Raw genomic sequence first — 19521 nt, 5'->3', positions numbered from 1 at the left:
GAGACCCAGAAAACGCTGGACAGCTTTCTTGTCAGTAGGAGTAGGAAAATTGGCGACGGCGGCTGTCTTGTCGGGGTCGGGTCGAACTCCGTCGGCGCTCACAACGTGACCGAGGAACCTGAGCTCTGTGTAACCGAAGTGGCACTTCTGGGGCTTCAGCGTAAGGTCAGCGGAATGGAGGGCTCTGAGGACAGTTCGCAGGCGCACGAGATGCTGTTCAAAAGTTTCTGAAAAAACGACAACGTCGTCCAGGTATACAAGACAACTTTGCCACTTGAGGCCGGTGAGGACAGTGTCCATCATCCGTTGAAACGTCGCTGGCGCAGAGCACAAGCCAAAAGGCAGCACTTTGAATTCATAGCGGCCATCTGGTGTAACGAAGGCAGTTTTTTCGCGGTCCCGTTCGTCCACTTCAATTTGCCAATAACCGCTCTTCAGGTCAATGGATGAAAAGTACTTAGCACGCCGTAATCTGTCCAGGGAGTCATCAATGCGGGGCAACGGGTAGACGTCCTTTTTAGTCACATTGTTTAATTTACGGTAGTCCACGCAGAATCGAAGTGTTCCATCCTTCTTTTTAACAAGGACAACAGGCGAAGACCACGGGCTTTGGGAAGGTTGAACTACACCGTCGTCAATCATCTCCTGAACTTGCTTTTGGATTACTTCCCGTTCTTTGGCGGAAACACGATAAGGCTGCTGGCGGATAGGGCGAGCGTCGTCATACGTAATGATCCGGTGTTGCGTTAGGGGCGTTTGACGAACTTTCGACGAAGAAGCGAAACACTGTTTATACTCCAATAGCAAGTGCTCTAAGGCCAGGCGCTTTCCTTCGGGGAGGTTGCAGTTGATGTCGACATTCGGAACAGATTGGTTGTCAGTGGCGCGCGATGATTGGTCGTCAGGGGCCGCTGCCGCGAACGCAAAGCAGACCGGAACATCCACAACCGCTTCAGCGGTAGCGATCGCAGTTCCAGAGAAAAGGTGCCGGTGCTCTGGAGAAAAATTTGTAACAAGGATCGCAGACCGGCCAGCGCGAATTGTTAGTAAGCTTCGAGCGGCGCAGATGCCTTGAGTCAGGAGGAGCGAATGATTAGCCTCGGCGACTGCTTCAGCGTCGTGCAACTCAGCACAGGCGACTTCAATCAAAACACTGCTACGGGGCGGAAGTGTGACGCTGTCGGCGAAAACGCGAAGTGCGGCACTGCGTTGGCAGGAGTTGTCGAGTTCGGCGGCTTGCTCTGTGGAAAACATGACGATTCGGTTGCGCAGATCGATAATTGCTCCATACTCCCGCAGAAAGTCGATGCCGAGGATTAGGTCCCGAGAACACTCGCCCAGGACGATGCAGCTGACGACGAACGTGGACTTGCTGATCTGAACGCGAGCAGTGCACATACCCTTGGGCGTAACCAGATGACCGCCGGCAGTTCGAAGGTGCGCGCCAGGCCAAGGGGTAATCACTTTTTTCAGAATGGTCGCCAGTTGTCCACTTAAGATCGAATAATCGGCCCCGGTATCAACTAATGCGCTTACTCTGCGACCATCGATAAGAACGGGTATTTCTAAAGAAACGCGGTTTTTTAACTCTGGTGATGGCGTCGGCGGGTTTTTGTCGGATTGTAGCGGCGACGACGGGAGGTCTTCAGCACAGCGCCCCCCAGCGACCTCGCCCCCGAAGGTCGCGGGTTTCAGTTTTCCCGACGAGGACTTGGCGATCGGCCCGGTGCCGCTCGCGAGAAGCCGGGAGGTGTCGGGGAAGAGCGCCTCGGTGAGGGTGAGCGCGACTGCCGCTGCACTCGGGATGGATTGCGCTGGTCCGCAAGGAATTCTTCAATTTCAGGGGGTCGTTCACCTTGACGGGGTCTCGGTGAGTCGGTGCGGAAGCCTTGGATGCCGATGCGTCGGTGATAACAATTTCGATAAAGATGACCTGGCTCTCCGCAGTGAAAACAGAGCGGTCGTCGGTTAGGTGTACGCCAAACGTCGGCCTTTCGGAGAGGTGCTCGACGATCCTTGAAGTACTGCACCGGTTGCACAGAGGGCCGCGGGGCTTGAGGCGTGGCGTGAATTGGTGGCGGCGAAGCGGGAGCCGGACGCCTTGCAACTTCGGCGTACGTCGGACGGTGGTAGTCCCCAGGCAGAGGTGGTACGTCGACCACAGGAACAGGGCCCCGGAACGCCTGTTGCACCTCCTCTCGTACAAGAGCGGAGATGGAACCGAGCGCAGGCTGCGACGGGCTACAAAATTTGTGAAGCTCCTCACGCACGATTGTGCGAATAAGTTCCCGCAAATCATCAGGATGCTGTCCGATGGTGGCAAACGATGATGTGACTGCAGCAGCATGCACGGGCCGGTCGTAACTGGCGCAACGCTGTTGCAGGACCTTCTCCATCGTTGTGGCTTCCGAAAGAAATGCAGCAACTGTAGATGGTGGGCTGCGCACGAGGCCTGCGAACAGCTGCTCTTTGACGCCTCTCATTAAGTGCCGAAGTTTCTTCTCTTCAGGCATGGCAGGATCAGCTCTCCTGAAGAGCCGCGTCATGTCCTCGACGTACATTTGTACGCTTTCGTTCGGTAGCTGGACGCGGGACTGGATTGCCCGCTCCGCTCTTTCGCGGACAGCTTGCGCCACCTGGCAACACTAGGTGGCAATACCATAGACTGGATTTATTCTGTGAGCAATGGAGCTGGGCGCTTCGCATATCAAGTATTGGCATTACTATGCAGCACCGCCTCGCAGCTATGAAGGGTAATCTCTTCATTGGGTTTGTAGCGAAATCAGGACTGGGGATTCCCTCATATCTTCGAATTAACTGGGTTGGTGCAGGCCGCCAGTCTAAAATGTCTGGTAAAATTTACATTTGAAATTACGAGACCGCAGAAGTTCTTTGAATTATCTCGAATTTCGAATTAGCAAAGTTCAAATTATTGAGGGTTTGCTCATATTGTATCAGCCCTCGCAAAGAACAAGCTGTGTCCTTAATCTGAGCTAAGTGCAACGAAGAAATTTTTTTTTAATGCGAATATCCTACAACAGCAGTCTTTGTATAGCCATTAAGCAATGTTCCTGAGGCATTGATTTACATGCTAGGTCAGCTCAACACTAACCGGTACCTTCAACAAGAATTATGATTTACTTATTTGCATCGGTGTTGTCCTAACTATGATATCTAACCCTTCAGAAAACTTGATGTTACAAAAAGCAATTTGCAGCCTTTAACGTATAGTCACCACAGTGTGCAAAACGTATCAGTGCTTTAAATTTTTTCTGCATTTTTTTTGTGTGCGCATGTATCCACTATACAGTGTACTGTAAACTGTCCTGTATCAAAGTACTCAATAGCAGCCAAAGAAATGCTCCTTTAATTACCAAATGCAGCTTAACTCAATCGCACTTCATGTTACTGCAGAAAATATCTATAAGGGGCTGCAGAAGGCTCCGCACTATTGAGAAAAGCTAATCAAAATCATCAAAACTATTTATTATCAAAGGATAATAAAAAGTACCACATATACACAACCAGTGAAAATGTTCTATGCAAGATAGTAGCTCTTTAGGTGGCTGCAGTATTAACAAATATTGAGCAACGGTTCTTCAATACAATTACAAAACAACAAGAGGAAAGGAAGATTGCAGAAAGGCATAATATGTGTAATTTGAGTGCTACACATGGTACCATCATGTTGTAACTAAAAAAAAAAAAAAATTACGCAGATTTCAATTCCAAACCGTTCCTAAGCCATCATGACGGAAAGTGATGAAAGAAGAGATGTGAACAAAGCGGCCATGAACATTTAAGCGCTCATGTCAAACTTGAGAGACCACATGAAGCCCTAAAGCCAGCTATGTGGTGAAACAGAGCTGCAAGAGCCTCGATCATCAATTACTTCATTCACTAGGCCTTGTAAGATGCGCAGCGAAGAGAGCCCAAAGACATGAAGTCCAAGGTTTAATGAAAAACCACTTGGTCCTGACGATGCAAGGCAACAGTAAAAATAAAATGTCAACCAGACAAAATGAACTAAAAGCTTTTAGAGTACAAAGGTCAGTAAAATTTTTCTCGTTTTTTTGTACATCCTGCAGAGAGTATTATATTTTCACTAATGCCACCTCAAGGACTCGCAGGAAATTACGGTATTCAGTTAACATGGCGACATTTCGGCTACCTTGTCAGAGACTAGAGATCTTGAAAATACACAAGACAAACAAAAATATATAGTACTAATCAAAGTGGCACAGCTGTTCGTGTGCCTTGTTAACCATATTTTTGTGTATTATGCTTCTGGAAGCATTGAGTCAAAATTAGCACTACAACTCGTGTAATTTTTTTCTGTTTCACAAGCCAAATGACAAGGATGCAGTCCTTGCTTAATGCTCAAACTGCCTGGCAGTCAGTTTGATGCTAACACCAGCATGAACCAGGTTTTTTTATTCAGACTCATAGTTTTAAAGAACTTGAATTAGCAAATTATAGAAGTTATTCACACAAAAAAACTGTAACAGTTAGACACGAAACATCAGAAAATGAGGAGAATTCTGAAGTTGCTGTGCACTATTCTATGCCTGCATTCAATGTTGCACTCCATACTTGCACACACATGCGTTGAGTTGAGTTTAATGCATACACATGTATGTATTCACACATGCACGTACATATGCACGCATGTGTGCGTACGCACATGCACACACACATACAAAGTTTCTTTTTAAGATGCTGCCAAACTAAACATACATGTATATCAAAAGCAAAAACCATGTGGCGAAATCAAGCCTGTAAGTTTAGGATATCAATTCAATTCAATTTATTTTGCATTTTTCACAAGAGTACAAAAATGCGAGAGCAAGCAACAAAAAGCTGCTGATTAGCAGCTTGACGAAGGTTGCTGCCCCTATATTTGACAGCTCATGGTTCCACATGTGAACCTTTAGCTCATGCAACACATCAATAGCAGGGTCCAGTCTTATTCATCAGCATACTTTTCAAGCTGGAGCAGGAAGTGAACACAGGCAAGATGCACGACACCTGCTATTATAATAACTGATCGATTTATATGTGCAAGACCCAAGAGAGTGCCTAAGATGCATGCCGTAGCAGAGGTCAGTGGACAAACTTCGGCCTCCTAGGATTTCATGTTTCTTGGCTGCATTTCACCAACGATAATATGTACTAGTCAATTTGGCCAGACCTGCTTCCATGTCACTTTATCAAAGACACAGAAGGAAAACATGCTGTCTACCTCAAATATTTTGCGACCAGGAAGTACTGGTGACTCTACAGTGTAGCTATGTGGGAGCAAGCTTGATAAAGCTACAAACACTGTGGGCTCTCAGCTTTTGACAAAGGCTGCATTGTTATGGAACTACCTACTTCAGTTTTATAAACCCAACACACAGGGATTAAAATGAACATAAGTAGACAACCTGCAGACTAGCTAGGCTTTACTTTTTAACTTAAAATACATGTGTACGACGATGTGCTTGCACAAGTTTACAACTAAATACAAGAAACACAAAGTGAACAAGGGAGGGGGAGCCTCACGGTGCTTAGCCAAAGTTTCGACAAGGGGACTTGCCTTCATCCAGTTGAAGACAATTCTCTTGACGAAACGCCAGCTAAGCACCCTTAAGCTCTGCCTCTCTTGTTCACTGTGTATTGTCAAGAAACCCATCTATCTGCCCTCTCTCTAACATGAAACACAAGTAAGTCAACCCCCCCCTAACAACCCGCTCCCCTCCCCTTTTACCATTGTTGTACTTATTCTTTGCCCTCTTTCACTCCTCTTCTCATGGCAAGGTTGAGGTGTCCATTGAGGAGCAAGACAGTTACTGCGCCTTTCCTTTTCTCAAAACAGTTTTTTTTTTAATTCTCAATGCATGCTCCCAATCATTTTCCATCCTCTCCTTGTTGCAATGAAAAGTTCGCTCAACCATTTTAGTACAAGTCACTGTCACCTTGGATGCCTCAAAGCATAACTAGGGAGCCCAGTGCATGAACAAGTAGTTCAGCAGTTTCACAAAGGTGTGGGAGGGTAAGCAAGGAAGCGCAATTCTGTACTATCAATGGTACAGTCCCTGATCTTCTAGTTAAGCAACACCACATAGTGGCAAACAGGAGAAATTTCATGACAATGGGACCACAATTAAAAACACCCCCTGGTTCTGTGACACAATGAACTAGCACTGCTTATTGTAATGTGTACGACAGCAAATCGAAACCATTTGCTTGGATTTTTCTTTTTTTTTTTAACAAGGAATTAACAGCATGCAATCATTTACCCTTCCTCCTGGGTGTCAATTACCGTTTGAGTTGCATTCCATGATGCTTTTGAGCCAAAGTTTCCATTTAAAAAGCTCTGCGATGAGCTGACAGGCAAAACCGAAAGATCAGATACTGTACCACTGACAGGATGGAATTACACATGCAAGGAAAGGCTTGATGTTAAAAAACGCTAATGAACCGTCACCAGTTCATGTGCTATCCACCTATGTCTTAGTCCCAGTACCTATGTTTATGTTCGGACACTCAAGTTGTACCTTCCATTGTAACACGTATATCTGCCAACAAAAATTGCTGAAAATAACCAGAGCACCATGGCCAAAGTTACCCCGCTTTCTCTTCTGTGTCTCCGAGAGAAGGACACTGCTGATCGCTGAGAACTGCGCTTTGAATCCTGGCGAGGAATATGGCCTCCGACGCCGCCTGCTGCCACCATGCCGGGAGACTCGTAAGGCTATAAGTGCAAATGAAAAAGATATTAGCTGCACACACTTGGTACAGAGGTGCCGACACAGTTAAAATGAAACAGCAGATCACCTACGACACCTAGACGTACCCATAAAGAGAACCAACTAAGCTGTCAATTATATTTGGCAGTATGCCTAAGCATGTCAAAAAGAATTGGTTGGCTCACAGAAAAGCACACTTTTAAATTGCAAAAGGCTAATGCCTAATACCCATCCAAATATTCTCTAGTTTTCATTTTACATTTGTACTTTTTAGGTACGTGTACCACACATGCAAAAGAGATAAGCAGTCAGAGGTATATCTGACAACCCAGTATGTTAGGTTACAGTTCCTCTTTTACCCAACTGACTAAACACCTCAGTCACATTTCTGCATGTTTTTATTGCAATACTGACTAAGAAGCAGGCAGCACAATTCTGGGCATAACTTCTAGCCTTTTATGATACTATGGAGCTATTCATAATTCAACTCTAAGCAGCCTGTCTTATCAAAATTACATCCGGCAGATCTCATCTGTGCTCTACCCTGACAACTCACTCCATTATTCCATAAATCTGAACTCACAATCCTGAATGCATGGTATATTGCTGAGCGAGTTGGTTAAGAGTCATTCTCAGAAGAACAGCGCTGGCAGACAACGAACGAGGACAAGCAGGACACACAACTGCTATGTGTGTCCACATTTGCGTCCACAGTTTTGTTAGCAGCACAGTTGTGTGCCCCCTTTATCCTCGTCTGTTGTCTTCCAGCGCTAGCAGACAATGTATGAGGACAAGCAGGATGCACAACTGCGCTGCGTATCTGCAGTTATGTCCGCAGCACAGTTGTATGTCCCCTTTATCTTCATCCATTGTTTGCCAGCGCTGCTCTTCCCTGAATGCACCTCTGAAAGGACTACAGACACCTAATTTTAGTTGCATGTTTATTTCCCTTTTAATGATACATAAGGCATTAGAATATATGGATCACAACATGGTATTCACCTACAACCATTAAATAATTTGTAATTGAATTTCTTCTTTCATGTAGTTTCGATTTCATCAACCGAACAATGGCTGTGACAAACAAGGTGTGTTTAGGCCATACGAGGCATGAAAAGAAACACTGCAAAAAAAGTGCTGATACATCAATTGTTATCATTCCAGCTCTTGAAGCAGGATGGCTTAGGCGTTGTAGTGAATTAAAACGATGTATCAGCTATTATACTGCAGTTTTTTTCATGTCTCACATGACCCAAGCACACCTTACATGTCACAGCCATCATTTGGTTGTTGAAATAGAGACACAAATAACATCAAGGAGGAATTCCGTTATAAATTACTTAGTGGTCATAGGGAAATATTGTAGGTTATCCGTGCATACTAATGTCTAATATGTCATTTGAAAGAAGAAAACACGCAAGCAAAAATTTGCTGTTTATATTCCTTGAATGAAGGCGATACTGAGCACTAGTGCCGGCAATGCTGTTATTGTCTCTTGGGGCTAGCAGATGTCAAAGAAGTGAGATGGCCAACTTTCCCAATAGCGTGCAGCCTGTGGGGAAAGGACTGCTGGGAGAGCAGCACCTGTGAAGGTGCAAGCTCGAAAAATGGTGAGCAAGGAGTTGCAGGAAGAGAGACAGAGTGCACAGTTACATACTGACCACATGATGTGCCACAGCCCACTCAACTTGGCAGAAACTAGGCCCACAAAGCAGCAAAAATAGAACATGTTGATTGCTGTGACAAATGCAAGCACCATATTTACTCGCATAATTTGCACCTGAGCATAATTTGTGCACTCCCAACTTTTTAACCGCACTTTTTTTTTTAATTCTAACTCGCATATTTTGCACACTCTGCTGCACCAGGCCACCAGCGTGTACACAGATGCGCGGAAGGCAAGCTTGGGAAGATAGGCACGGCTGTGTCGCTGTGTGCGCTTGTGAAAGGCGCGAGTGGTGAGGGCACGATTTGTGCGCCATATGCTTGGCTCACTGACACTGGCGGTCGCTTTCCCGGACGAACAGTTGCGCGTGCACCTGAATCCAAAATTACCGAACAGTTTGCATTTCAGTTTGCCACTAGTCAGTCGGGCCGCACGTGAGGGCCCTGCTTTATTGCCCGCTCTCTTTTTTGTCTCCCACTGCTGGCTTTGTGATTGATCATTGCGTGTTTGTTGCTTTGAGCTGCACACGTGCCGTCATGCCATCCCGCGGGGAGCTAAATAACATGCAGCGGGATGAGAGGGGGTATGCGTCTTACACTTGAAGTAAACTTTTTTTTTTTGGCCAGCGAGGGGTGCGAGATTGGGGGGATCTACGTAGAGGCGGCAATATACAGTAAATATTGCACGTTATCACCTTTGTAGCATTTTTTAAGACTTTGACAAAAATTTGTTCAAGAATCTTTAAAGAAAGCAAGAACAAATTGTTAAATGCTTCTATTTTAACACAGAGGAAGGCACCTTAGATTACAAAATGCTAAATTAAAACTGTCAGTGAAGTCAGTTAAAAAAACGAGTGTTGCATAAAGGACCACACTACCTGTGAACGTGGCAGCCGTTTCCATAACATTAGCTCAACTTAACTATTGTTGTCTAATAAGAGCCTTCAATATCTCTGCACGTTTAGCAATGACACTTTTGCAGTCTTTGGTCAAGTCTGCCTTAGCATCATTAAACTCAAATCATCATCTCTGCATGCGAGACATTCTACCATCCATCCATCGTGCAAAGTCCTCTAATGAATAAAGCCATTTCTTCATTGCCATGACAAAGCATTCATACACACAACTGCCAATGGCTATTAAAAGTTGTGGTTTCATGTGCAGGTCAACTAAAGGGTGAAAGTACACTTCTTTTGAAAAGTCCTCAGTCCACTTCACACTGAATGGAATAGTAACCATGCCATAAAAAGGAAAAAAAAAAGAGCATCACTCTAAACAACTTGACAGCGTAAGCATGTAGAACCAGAAAAAGTAGAAATGCAAAATCAAGCCAGTGATTACTTGGGGCATCACTTACCAACGACTGCAAGAGTTGTAGTCGAGTTACGGTAGCAACCGTAAAATAAAAACAGAGCACCACGAGGGGGCTGACGTAGAGTGTCCAGTGTAGTGACCGAAACTGCAGAACCCTTATGTCAACATCTGCTGGCTGTGTCGAATTGCAGGCAGGAATACGCAAAGAAGTAAGCCCCAGGAGTCTGCAATGCAATGCAAAAAAAAGAAAAGTGCCTTCAGCCTTACACAATCTTGCCAAGCATTGCTTATGGGGGTGGGATGCAGCTTTCAACAGAACTTTATTTCTTGATGTCTATACATGAAATTTTGTGAGCATATTAGAAATAATTTTAGGACTACTATAACAAAATTCCACTGTTACATATATATCCAAAAATTGTATTCTAATAAATATTTTTCCTCTGAATCTTGTGAAAAGGCCGCAGAGTTAAGAAAATGTCGCATAAGGCTGGTTCAACATTCACTGGCATATTACTGGTCAGGACATTCTTAAATGTTTTTTTTTTTTTCACAAAGCACAAACTTCGGTTTAGAATTTTTGCAATGCAGTATCTGTTGACGTATCTAGAGTAAAGAAAATTTGGTTCGAAAAATTTAAAATTCACAGTTTTGGAAAACATTGTCTTGACCTACACTATGACCCTAGAAGTGCAACAAAACAAACCTGGTCAAAACAGAAAAAACAGTTGTGAACAAATCTGCTTCACAAGTTATCTCAGCAGAAAACCATAATGGAGGAAAATGCCCATTGTTCGAGCATTTCCTCACAGCGCATAGCCACCACAGTTCATGCAAAAAATTTGTAAGAGTACTTCCCAGTCGATTTCAGCACTAACACTTCAGGACAGCATAAAAAAAAAATGGGGCATATGAGCAGATAAAACAATTACCCAAAAAACAATTTTTGGCCATTTTTGGAGATTTCAAAGCCGTGTCCCTCCTAAAGTACAGGTGTGCCCTGTTGTTATGACCGTCATTAATATGGACGACTCAAATAATGGACAATTTTTCTGGGGACCAAACTTTCTCAATGTAGTTACAACTCATTAATATGGAAACTAGCTGCCTCTACAATGGACAAAAGAAAAATGCACAGAGCTCATTGGGGCCAGTGTGTATTAGGCCTCGTGTAGAAATCCTCACCTATCCCGACCAGATGTTTCCTTTCCTGAGTTCTGAGAGCAGGACACCAGACAAAGACAGATAGTAAGGTGGAAAGAGAGTCTCTAATCATACCACTCGTGTACCGCGAGTTCCAGCCAGTCAGTGTGAAAGTGCAAGTGACTCATTAACAGCCTTTTTTTTTTTGCTGGCTTCATGGTTTAAATTGCAAAGGTGCCTGGTCGAGCGCCCTTCTATTCGTGATATTGAATGAATGAAATTCCCTGAAGGAAGCTTTCTAAGTCGCTGTTGGGCGAATGAGTACAGATATGTAGTTGTGGTTCGTGGAATATGACCAGTCGTAGTAGGAGAGATGTCAACACGCCATGTCTCCTGCACCGATGGGGGCTTCAAACTGCACTGCATGGTTTAAGGTAATGGTGACCAGCTTTTTGCATTTGGAGCTCCTAAAATATTGTCAAATTCCCACTTCACTTGGCTATGAGCAGACCTTAATCAATAAGTGTTACTTCTGAATATTTTTTCTTCATGATTCGTTATTGCAGACAGCAGACAGCCTGCACCATGAATTTTCTAAAAAAAAAAAACTGTTCTGCATAACATTTCTGAATTACAAGACCTAATCCGCATGGAAACATTCCACATTCTACTAATGGCAATAGCACCGCCTTAAAGCACTTAAAGGGCAACTGCACCACCTTTTGAGAATCCAGTGATATTCAAGAATTCAAATTTATATAGGCTGTAGGTAAAGCATGTTAAGTGTTTTTGCACTAGCATTTAAAATAGTTATGTAATTGATGATTAAATTTTAGGCTTCTCCTCAAATCACCGAAGAAGTACAGGCAAGTTCTGTGTGACGTCGCGGAAGGTAAGATTTAAATACAATAATTTAACTTTCTGTTTAAACGTATGCTACGTATATTTGATGTATTTTATATGCTTGCTAGTGTTTTTTAGTATTATTTTCTGTTCACGTTTGCTGTCTGTACAAGATGTATGGTATATGCTTTCAAGTTTTGTTTTAAATTGCACCTTGTCGGCTGTTACTGCTCGATAGGGCAGGAGCCCGTCAGGCTACGCCTTTAGCTCCTACTCTATTGCGCGTTTGTTATCTGTTAGCAATGAATGAATAAACTTCAAACTTCAAATTACCACTGCCGTCAACCAAACCCTGCCGTGCCTCTTTTGATGATGCCAAAAAACTCTCGGCGGGCTTTGTCTTTAGTGGCGTTGGTTTTTTTCCTTCAAAGCAAGCATTTATGTGTTGGAGATGTATCAGTACCTTCAATGACGTCATCATGCGCCCCCTACTTGGCGCTGTGTGCTGCAGAGAAGCTTGAATGTCATCACGATTTTAATTGGCAATTACAAAACCATTTCAAATGCTAGCCCAAAAGGACTTCACATGCTTTATGTTAAAGTTTGACACATTCAACGCCTTTAAGCTCGCTGATTTCTAAAACATATGCAGTTTCCCTTTAACCAATATGACTCAAATACACAGACAAAAAAAAAGTATGTTAAGTCGTATTTATACTGAAATACATTAAGTCATGTTTATTTTGAAATCAGCCCATTTTGAAAAAAAAGGTACCTAATTGTGCTTTCAAACCACATACAACTGAATAAACAAAACAGCAATGCTTAAGTATATGCCAGCTGTAAGACAGGTAGCCTTTCATTTACTTGAAACACCTATGAACAAAAACAACTGCCCTCAATACTTTTACCCAAACCTATTTCTTCCTATCCATGTAGCACACACAAATTTACTTCTGGAAAAGGACCAGATAAGAGGATGGTGTCCGGATCCCACTAACGTACAAGCCCCTGACTAATGTTCATTGTGGATGGAACAGTGCTAAAACAATGAATGACAAAGGAAGAACACACACAGGAGAGCGCTGACTTACAACAAATTTTTTATATAAAAAAAATTATGCACAAGAGTCATGTCAAGTGACCTTATAGAGACTAATGCACATGCACAAATCACTTTCACGGGGTGTTAAGCAACCTCATCAGCCACACAGTGAACCTCCATCAAATCACGCCCTCTCCCTTAACCTTTTTTCATTCCCTAGTCAAAATTCAAAATAAAAAATTAGCAAGAAACATCATTATCAACCAGTACTAAAGCTGGCTGGCTGATGATTTGTGGTTGTCTTTTTCGGTTGAAATATGGTTCTAATAGTTCTCTCATTGTTTGATCTCTATGACGAAACAAAATGTCTGTGTGGGTAGTCGATAGCTTGCACTTTTTCTTTTCCTCTCTCTCACGATGAAAGATAATTGCCGTAACAGTGAGAAAGAGAAAAAAAAAAGTGTAAGCTTTTGGCCACCCACACAAACATTTTGTTTTGTCATCGAGAAAAACAACAAGTAATAGAGCAGTATTTCATCCGAAAAAGACAACCACAAAGCATCAGCCAGCTGGCTTTATTCCTGGTTGATACCAAGATGTCGTTTCTTGATAATTTTTTTATTCTGACTAGGGAATGAAAAATAAAAGGGGGAGAGGGCCTGATCTGACAGAAATTCACTGAGTGGCTGATGAGATAGTTTAAGAAATACCCCTTGGAAAGGCTTTGCACATATGTGTTAGGCTCTGCAAAATCACATGACATAACCCTTGAGTACAAATGTACCTTTTTAGCTGCAAGTCAGCACTCTTCTGTGTCTTCTTCCTTTGTCATTCATCATTTTAGCACTGTTCCATCCACATGAACTGTTACAGACTAGCCCAGCTTTACAACCATCCATCCCCTGATTAATGCTTTCACATAAAGCAGCGCTTCCTATACTCCCTGAGAAATCGGACAGCTAACCTATACTTCTAAATCTACCGGCGCTGTGCTCCATGTCAGTAACAAGAACACAGCTGCCGACACATTTTCTCATGCAGAAATCAACATGACTGACCTCATACAGTTCACAGTCAACTTCACTGCAATGCATTAACACCTCTTTTTGGACCAGTTGGTGCATACTTGAATTAGAGAAAACCTAGCGCCAAAACCATGCAAACCACAAGGACGAACAACGCGAACACAATAGCGCTTGTGTCTCGTCGTTGTTCGTCCTTGTGCTTTGCATGGTTTTGGCGCTAGGTTTTCTCCAATTCACTGCAATGGCTGCTACCTAACATAACACCATGGGCTATAGTGGCTTTGCAGCAATGACAACTCAGTTGCACAAGAAAATGTCTTACTTCATGGCTGCAACATTCCTTGATATACAATGCAGTCACCCTCAATTATATGCACATAAACTATACCACTGGAGCTTCTTTGATGCTCTCCTTTGTTTAGCCTGCCCTGGAATTCATGCAACCCAGCAACTAGCAATTTCCTGTAATCTTTGGCCTGGCACCAACATCAATGTTCGCTACTGGTCACACATGTGCCTGAAATGTCAATAAGTCAAGTATACTACAACACCATGACTCCGCTTGGCATATTACATCATTGGACACTCTCCCACACCTTCAGCCACCTACATATCAACCCTTTCGATCCATTCACCACTGCTGGGGACCATCGGTACCTGTTAACCCTTTGTAGGACAGTAGTACACATGTACCACTTCCTTGCCCCATAAGGAAGCAATGGTGCACCCATGTACCACATTTTTGTGTTCCACCATCTATAGTGTTCTTAAACAATAAGACATGTTTTTATTTTTCGCTAACAGGTGTCGATGGTATACTGTGTTTTTGCAAGGTCATGTGTATACTCCATCTTAGTAGTTCCTTGCAGCACTACCAAGGCTGTGACGAGTGCACAGGTAACATTCCGACGCTGCAGAATGTAGTGCCAGTATAAAATAGGCATATGGGGATATGGGATGTGTGCTTTAAAGTGTGCATGCATGAAACGCTATTTCATATCTAGTCTTAACATATGCTCGTGTTACGTACGCAATTTCCAGAGTTTAGCGTGAGCGACTCGTGAGTACGTTCAAACATTGCTTCCAAATTGGCGTCGCCCTTCGAAGCTGGACCCCTCATCTCGGGCTGATTTCGTCGTTGTTACTGCCGTTTTCAGCACATTCACTTGCTGTAAATAGGCCACTGGGCTTTCAGTTTGTCTCATCTCATCTATAACAAAACATAAGAGCAATAAATTCCCTTTATTTTTTATTTAGAGCGACGATTCTGTCACATCTAGTCATAAGAGGAGTGTCGGTCAGTTGAAAAAAATAGTTCCTGTTCTAACAACCAGATGGCGTCACTGGTCTGAGCTTATCTTTGCATCTCCGTTTTCAAAAGCTGAACTAAAAATACAAATGTGACAAATGGACTCACAGAATTCTTGTGTTTAGCACATGTAAGGGTGCATACGTTTATGGTACGTAGAACGTCGATTTAGCCTCTTTTCTAACCATATCTGTGTAGGCCATGAGCAGACGAGTCACAGAGGAATGCATTTAACGCGCTCTCCTGATTGGCTGAGGAGGCCTCTACTTTCCAAAGCGCTGCAAGGAACTTATGAAATGGAGTATAGATTTTGAATCTGCACAATTTGGCATTAAAAAAAAAAAAATGCTGGGACATGATAATTCCCAATGCCTGGTAAATGTCCAAATTTACTCATTTCTAAAACAGTCCTTAGTGATTCAATTCCAATTATAGACAAATTTATTTGGGCTTTGAGGGTGTAATGTTTTTGATAAAACTGCTAGTGGGTTAGGTTTGGCCTCATAGTACCCTCCCTAAGTGGCTTGCTTGCGGTATCAGTCTCAGCAGTGCTGTGCTTGCAAATAGATGTGGAGGTTTTTGAGCATAATAGAGAAAATGTGTACTTTTCAAGCTGGTACCTTACACAAGAAGAGCCTGTGGACCTCTTGTATGATATACCTGACCACCCAGAGCTGAGCGAAGATGACTGCAAATGCACAAGTGATGAATTCGTTTCAGACTGGGCACTTACGGATGAAAGTGAGGCCAGCAACAGTTCGCGTTGTTGTAGCACTGCTGCTCTGAAGTGCAAGCATTCATAAGAGCTAAAAAACCCTCCGAAAAAAAAAAAAAAGAGGACACGTGTGGTAGCCTTCAGTGGTGCTCTCTATGACGATGACGGTGCATCATCGCAAAGCTAGAAAGGCAATGACAGGCTTGATAAGTCCATTCACTTGCAAATGAATTGGATGAGCATTTTGCAGGACACTATACTCCTTCTGCCCATCAGCCTGTGAATGAAAGTATGGACCTGCATCCTGACTCATCCGCAACACCAAAACTCAAAAGGTGGTGCTTGACCACGCAAAAGAAGATCCACATGAACTAACTTCTTGTGCCAAAGCTAGATGCCAAGTTTTATTGTGTGTCTAATGCTTTATTTGATTCCACCAGTGCACCAGTCACATTTTTGAACTTTTCAATTCTAATGCAATTTTTTTTTTTCATATGTCAGAAGGATAGCGGTACGAATATGTACCACTTTTGAATTCTTGCTATGAAGACAGCAGTACACATGTGCACCACATTTTTCTTCAAAACCAGTGGTTTGAATGAATTGAAATTAATGTCACTCAACTACTAAAGTTATTCTGAATAATATTTTACTATTTGTATGCATGTGAAACAATAAAATTTCATGCTTCACAAAGGGTTAACGTGCACTGACAGGATCACAAGGCGGCCTGAAGCGATTCACTGCCCAGATATGATGACAGAATCAGTCGCTTATAGGCTCCTCACTCTGAATTAGCCATTAAAGTGTGCCCCCAACTATTACGGCTGACCATGGTTGTCAATTCGAATCAATCACATTCAACATCTTACCTCAACTCCTCGAGGCCAAGCGCGTCACAGCAACCACTTATTCGATATACAAGAGTATTATTCAGCGTCTTATTCAGCAGCTAAAGACTTTGCTGACGACATAAAATTCTCCCACATCATGAATGGAACTTCTTTCTTCAGTTCTTCTTGGTGTCTGCATCTCCCTTCAAAGTGAATCATTGTTCTGCACCACAAAACTTACATCTGGCACCACCTTCATGTCCTAGGAGAATTTTTTTTAACCTCACCAACCCCACGTGCAAATGCAGCTGACTATGTCAGCTGTCTATCAGCTGCCATGAGCGCCATCATTCCCGCTCCTCAATGTCAACATTCTCGTCGTGGCTATATAAACACTGGCCTTCAGCACTGCACACATATTCTCAGTGCCCTGATGCTGCACACCCGCCCTTGCAGCCACCCTTTAATGGCCATAGTTCAGGGCACTGAAGCAATGTCTCCTCTTCATCAATGATCGTCAAGACGGTCTTCAATGACTGCCCCAAGTCCTCAAGCTTAAATGCTGATGACATCAGCAGCATTACCATCCCATTGCCTCCTGAATGGAGCACCCATATCCGCTGCATCCAGTTTGTACCAGGCACCATCTGTTTCTCCCCACTTTATAAAATTAGCTCACTTGTCTCTCTCACAGCTTCCCCACTAGAGGAAGGGCCCCGTAGCATGCTCAGAAGGGCAGGTGAAAACGAAGAGGCTGCTCTACAGTATGCTGCAAACAGATCAGTTCTCAGAGCTAGGTACTTGGCTGTTGGCAGTGCACAGCCTTTGCTCACCAACAGTGCTAATTCCTTGCAGCTAGGATACTCCTCGTCTAACAGTACATTTATTGACAAAGACACTATCTTCTATCTGGGTTTTCTCCACATACGGTATCTTTCAATTTGTCGAAGGGCTGACTAACATGAAAAAGATATCTCATTCTGCTCCAAAGGTTCAACACGCTTTATGGCACACTTACTTTTTGCCTTCATGACAGCATAATCATTATGGTCCAGTTAGCATTAGTTTGTTCCCTGCAGTGCTTTTATCTCATTCTGCTGCAAAGGTTCAACGCACTTTATGGCACACTTACTTTTTGCCTTCATGACAGCATAATCACTATGGTCCAGTTAGCATTCCTTTGTTCCCTGCAGAACTTTCAAACACCTTCACGCTAACAACACATCATGAACAAACAGTGCAAAAAAGCAAGAATAGAGAGAACATAAACTAGCAATGACTCTCAACTAGGAACTTTACTGCAGGAAACATTTGTACACAGGGACCATGAGACACAAGAAAAAAAAGTTTGCATAGGTCTTGCCACTGAATGAGGCATGTACGCATGTGTCAGAACTAATCCTGTGTTCCTTCTCTCAGTGCCTACTGCTTTTCTTGCAATTTGTTCATGACAAGTTATCAGCTTGCCCAATCATTCACTCTACTAACAACACAGCAGTGTAGCCACAAACAAAACAGTGGCTGCACCGTAGCAAGTAAGGTCCCCAAACATAACACACCAAAAAGCATCAGTTTTCTCCACATGCCGATGCAGTTTTTTACATGTAGCCACAACGAAAGCAAGCGAGGATGCACAACTAACCTAGCTTGCAGGGTGGCAGGTGGAATCACCTCCTGCATGTAGTCCAGCTGATATGAGTAGAGGGCCACAAAGTGCATGGCACTGTAGAGCAGCAGCAGTGTGCGCATGGCCCGGTAGCCTGTGGCCAGAGGCCGGTGCATGCCTAACCACGTGGCTGACCACAGGAATGCCACAAAGTAGGCCAGCGAAGAGAGAGATGCATGCAGAATGCCTGCTGCTGCCATAAGAAGCAGCGCGAAAAATTCGCCCAGGAGCATGAGGAATGTGTGTCGCCGCCGACGCACCCCGCCTCCACTACGTGGAGTTTCATCAGGCGTGGCTGGAAAGAAATAAAGTGTAATGAAAACACACTGTGATCACTGTTGAGTTGTGCAAAGCAAGAATGTACCGTCTTCGCCAAAAGTAACCAGGCAGTGTAGTGAAGCACTTGTGGCATCCCTTACGCTCTTAGCCTGTGTAAGCAGAAAAAAAAAACACTTGACCTCCACTATCGAGACTTTTTGGTCTTACGGGTGCCGTAGGGGCTCCACTATATGGCTGAAAAGCAAACTCCATTGCCTGGTCACTTTTGGCAAAGACTGTACATAAGACGAAAAGGCAAAGGCACTTCCCTCCATTTTGAAAGTTAAAGAACATAACATGGAATGCAAGGATAGCTATGGGCTATCACATCCTGCATTTTTTACAAACAAGGTCCCACAACTTCGCAGAGATAACCATACATTTAAATTATGTGCTACCTCCTTGTGACTTTAAGCCTTTTTTTTTACAGCTGCACTTTGCAGCAATGTGATAAACATGATGGCAAATGTCACATCTGAACAAATATGCAAACAATTGAATAAACCGTGCTCACCAAGCCTTTCACATATCACCAGGGTAAATATGGCTGCAAAGAGCACCACAAAATCGATGCCAAAGAGACGCAGTGCCTCTGGAGCCTTGATTCCATCTGCTCGATGAAGACCAACCAGTGCCAGAAGGCGTTCTTGAAGGCTACAACTGGACGTAAAAAAACAGCAAAATCAAATGCTGAAACAAGTCAGGCTATCACCGACACTACTCCTTTGAGAGAGCGAGAGAGAGAGTGAGTGAGTGGGTGAGTGAGTGAGTGTGTGCGTGTGTGCAGCGCCTCCTCTATTTTTACAATGCCAGCCGCATCGCCCGCTTAGCAATGGGAGCCGCCGGTATGCCTCACATCAGTTAGTTGCTGCGCTGCGGAGCTACCAGGATGGTTGGACTGCTTGCGTCATGCT

The 19521-nt window shown here is 43.7% G+C and overlaps 1 protein-coding gene across 3 annotated transcripts in view; it reads right to left on the bottom strand.

The window, feature by feature from the left end:
• Positions 1-19521, bottom strand: part of Piezo (piezo type mechanosensitive ion channel component) — a 162069-nt gene that overhangs the window by 128249 nt on the left and 14299 nt on the right. For all 3 annotated transcript variants that reach the window (XM_077648158.1, XM_077648156.1, XM_077648157.1), the window contains exons 5-8: positions 19122-19267; positions 18266-18584; positions 9754-9934; positions 6611-6736 (exon numbers count right to left, since the gene is read on the bottom strand). In XM_077648158.1, the coding sequence (XP_077504284.1) occupies positions 6611-6736; positions 9754-9934; positions 18266-18584; positions 19122-19267 (772 nt within the window). The remainder of the gene's footprint in view (positions 1-6610; positions 6737-9753; positions 9935-18265; positions 18585-19121; positions 19268-19521) is intronic.

This window comes from Amblyomma americanum, chromosome 1 (genome assembly GCF_052857255.1).
Source record: "Amblyomma americanum isolate KBUSLIRL-KWMA chromosome 1, ASM5285725v1, whole genome shotgun sequence".
In the NCBI taxonomy this organism is placed as follows: Eukaryota; Metazoa; Arthropoda; class Arachnida; order Ixodida; family Ixodidae; genus Amblyomma; species Amblyomma americanum.
Note: the sequence above shows the minus strand (reverse complement) of the source record. Positions and strands in the feature narration are given on the sequence as shown.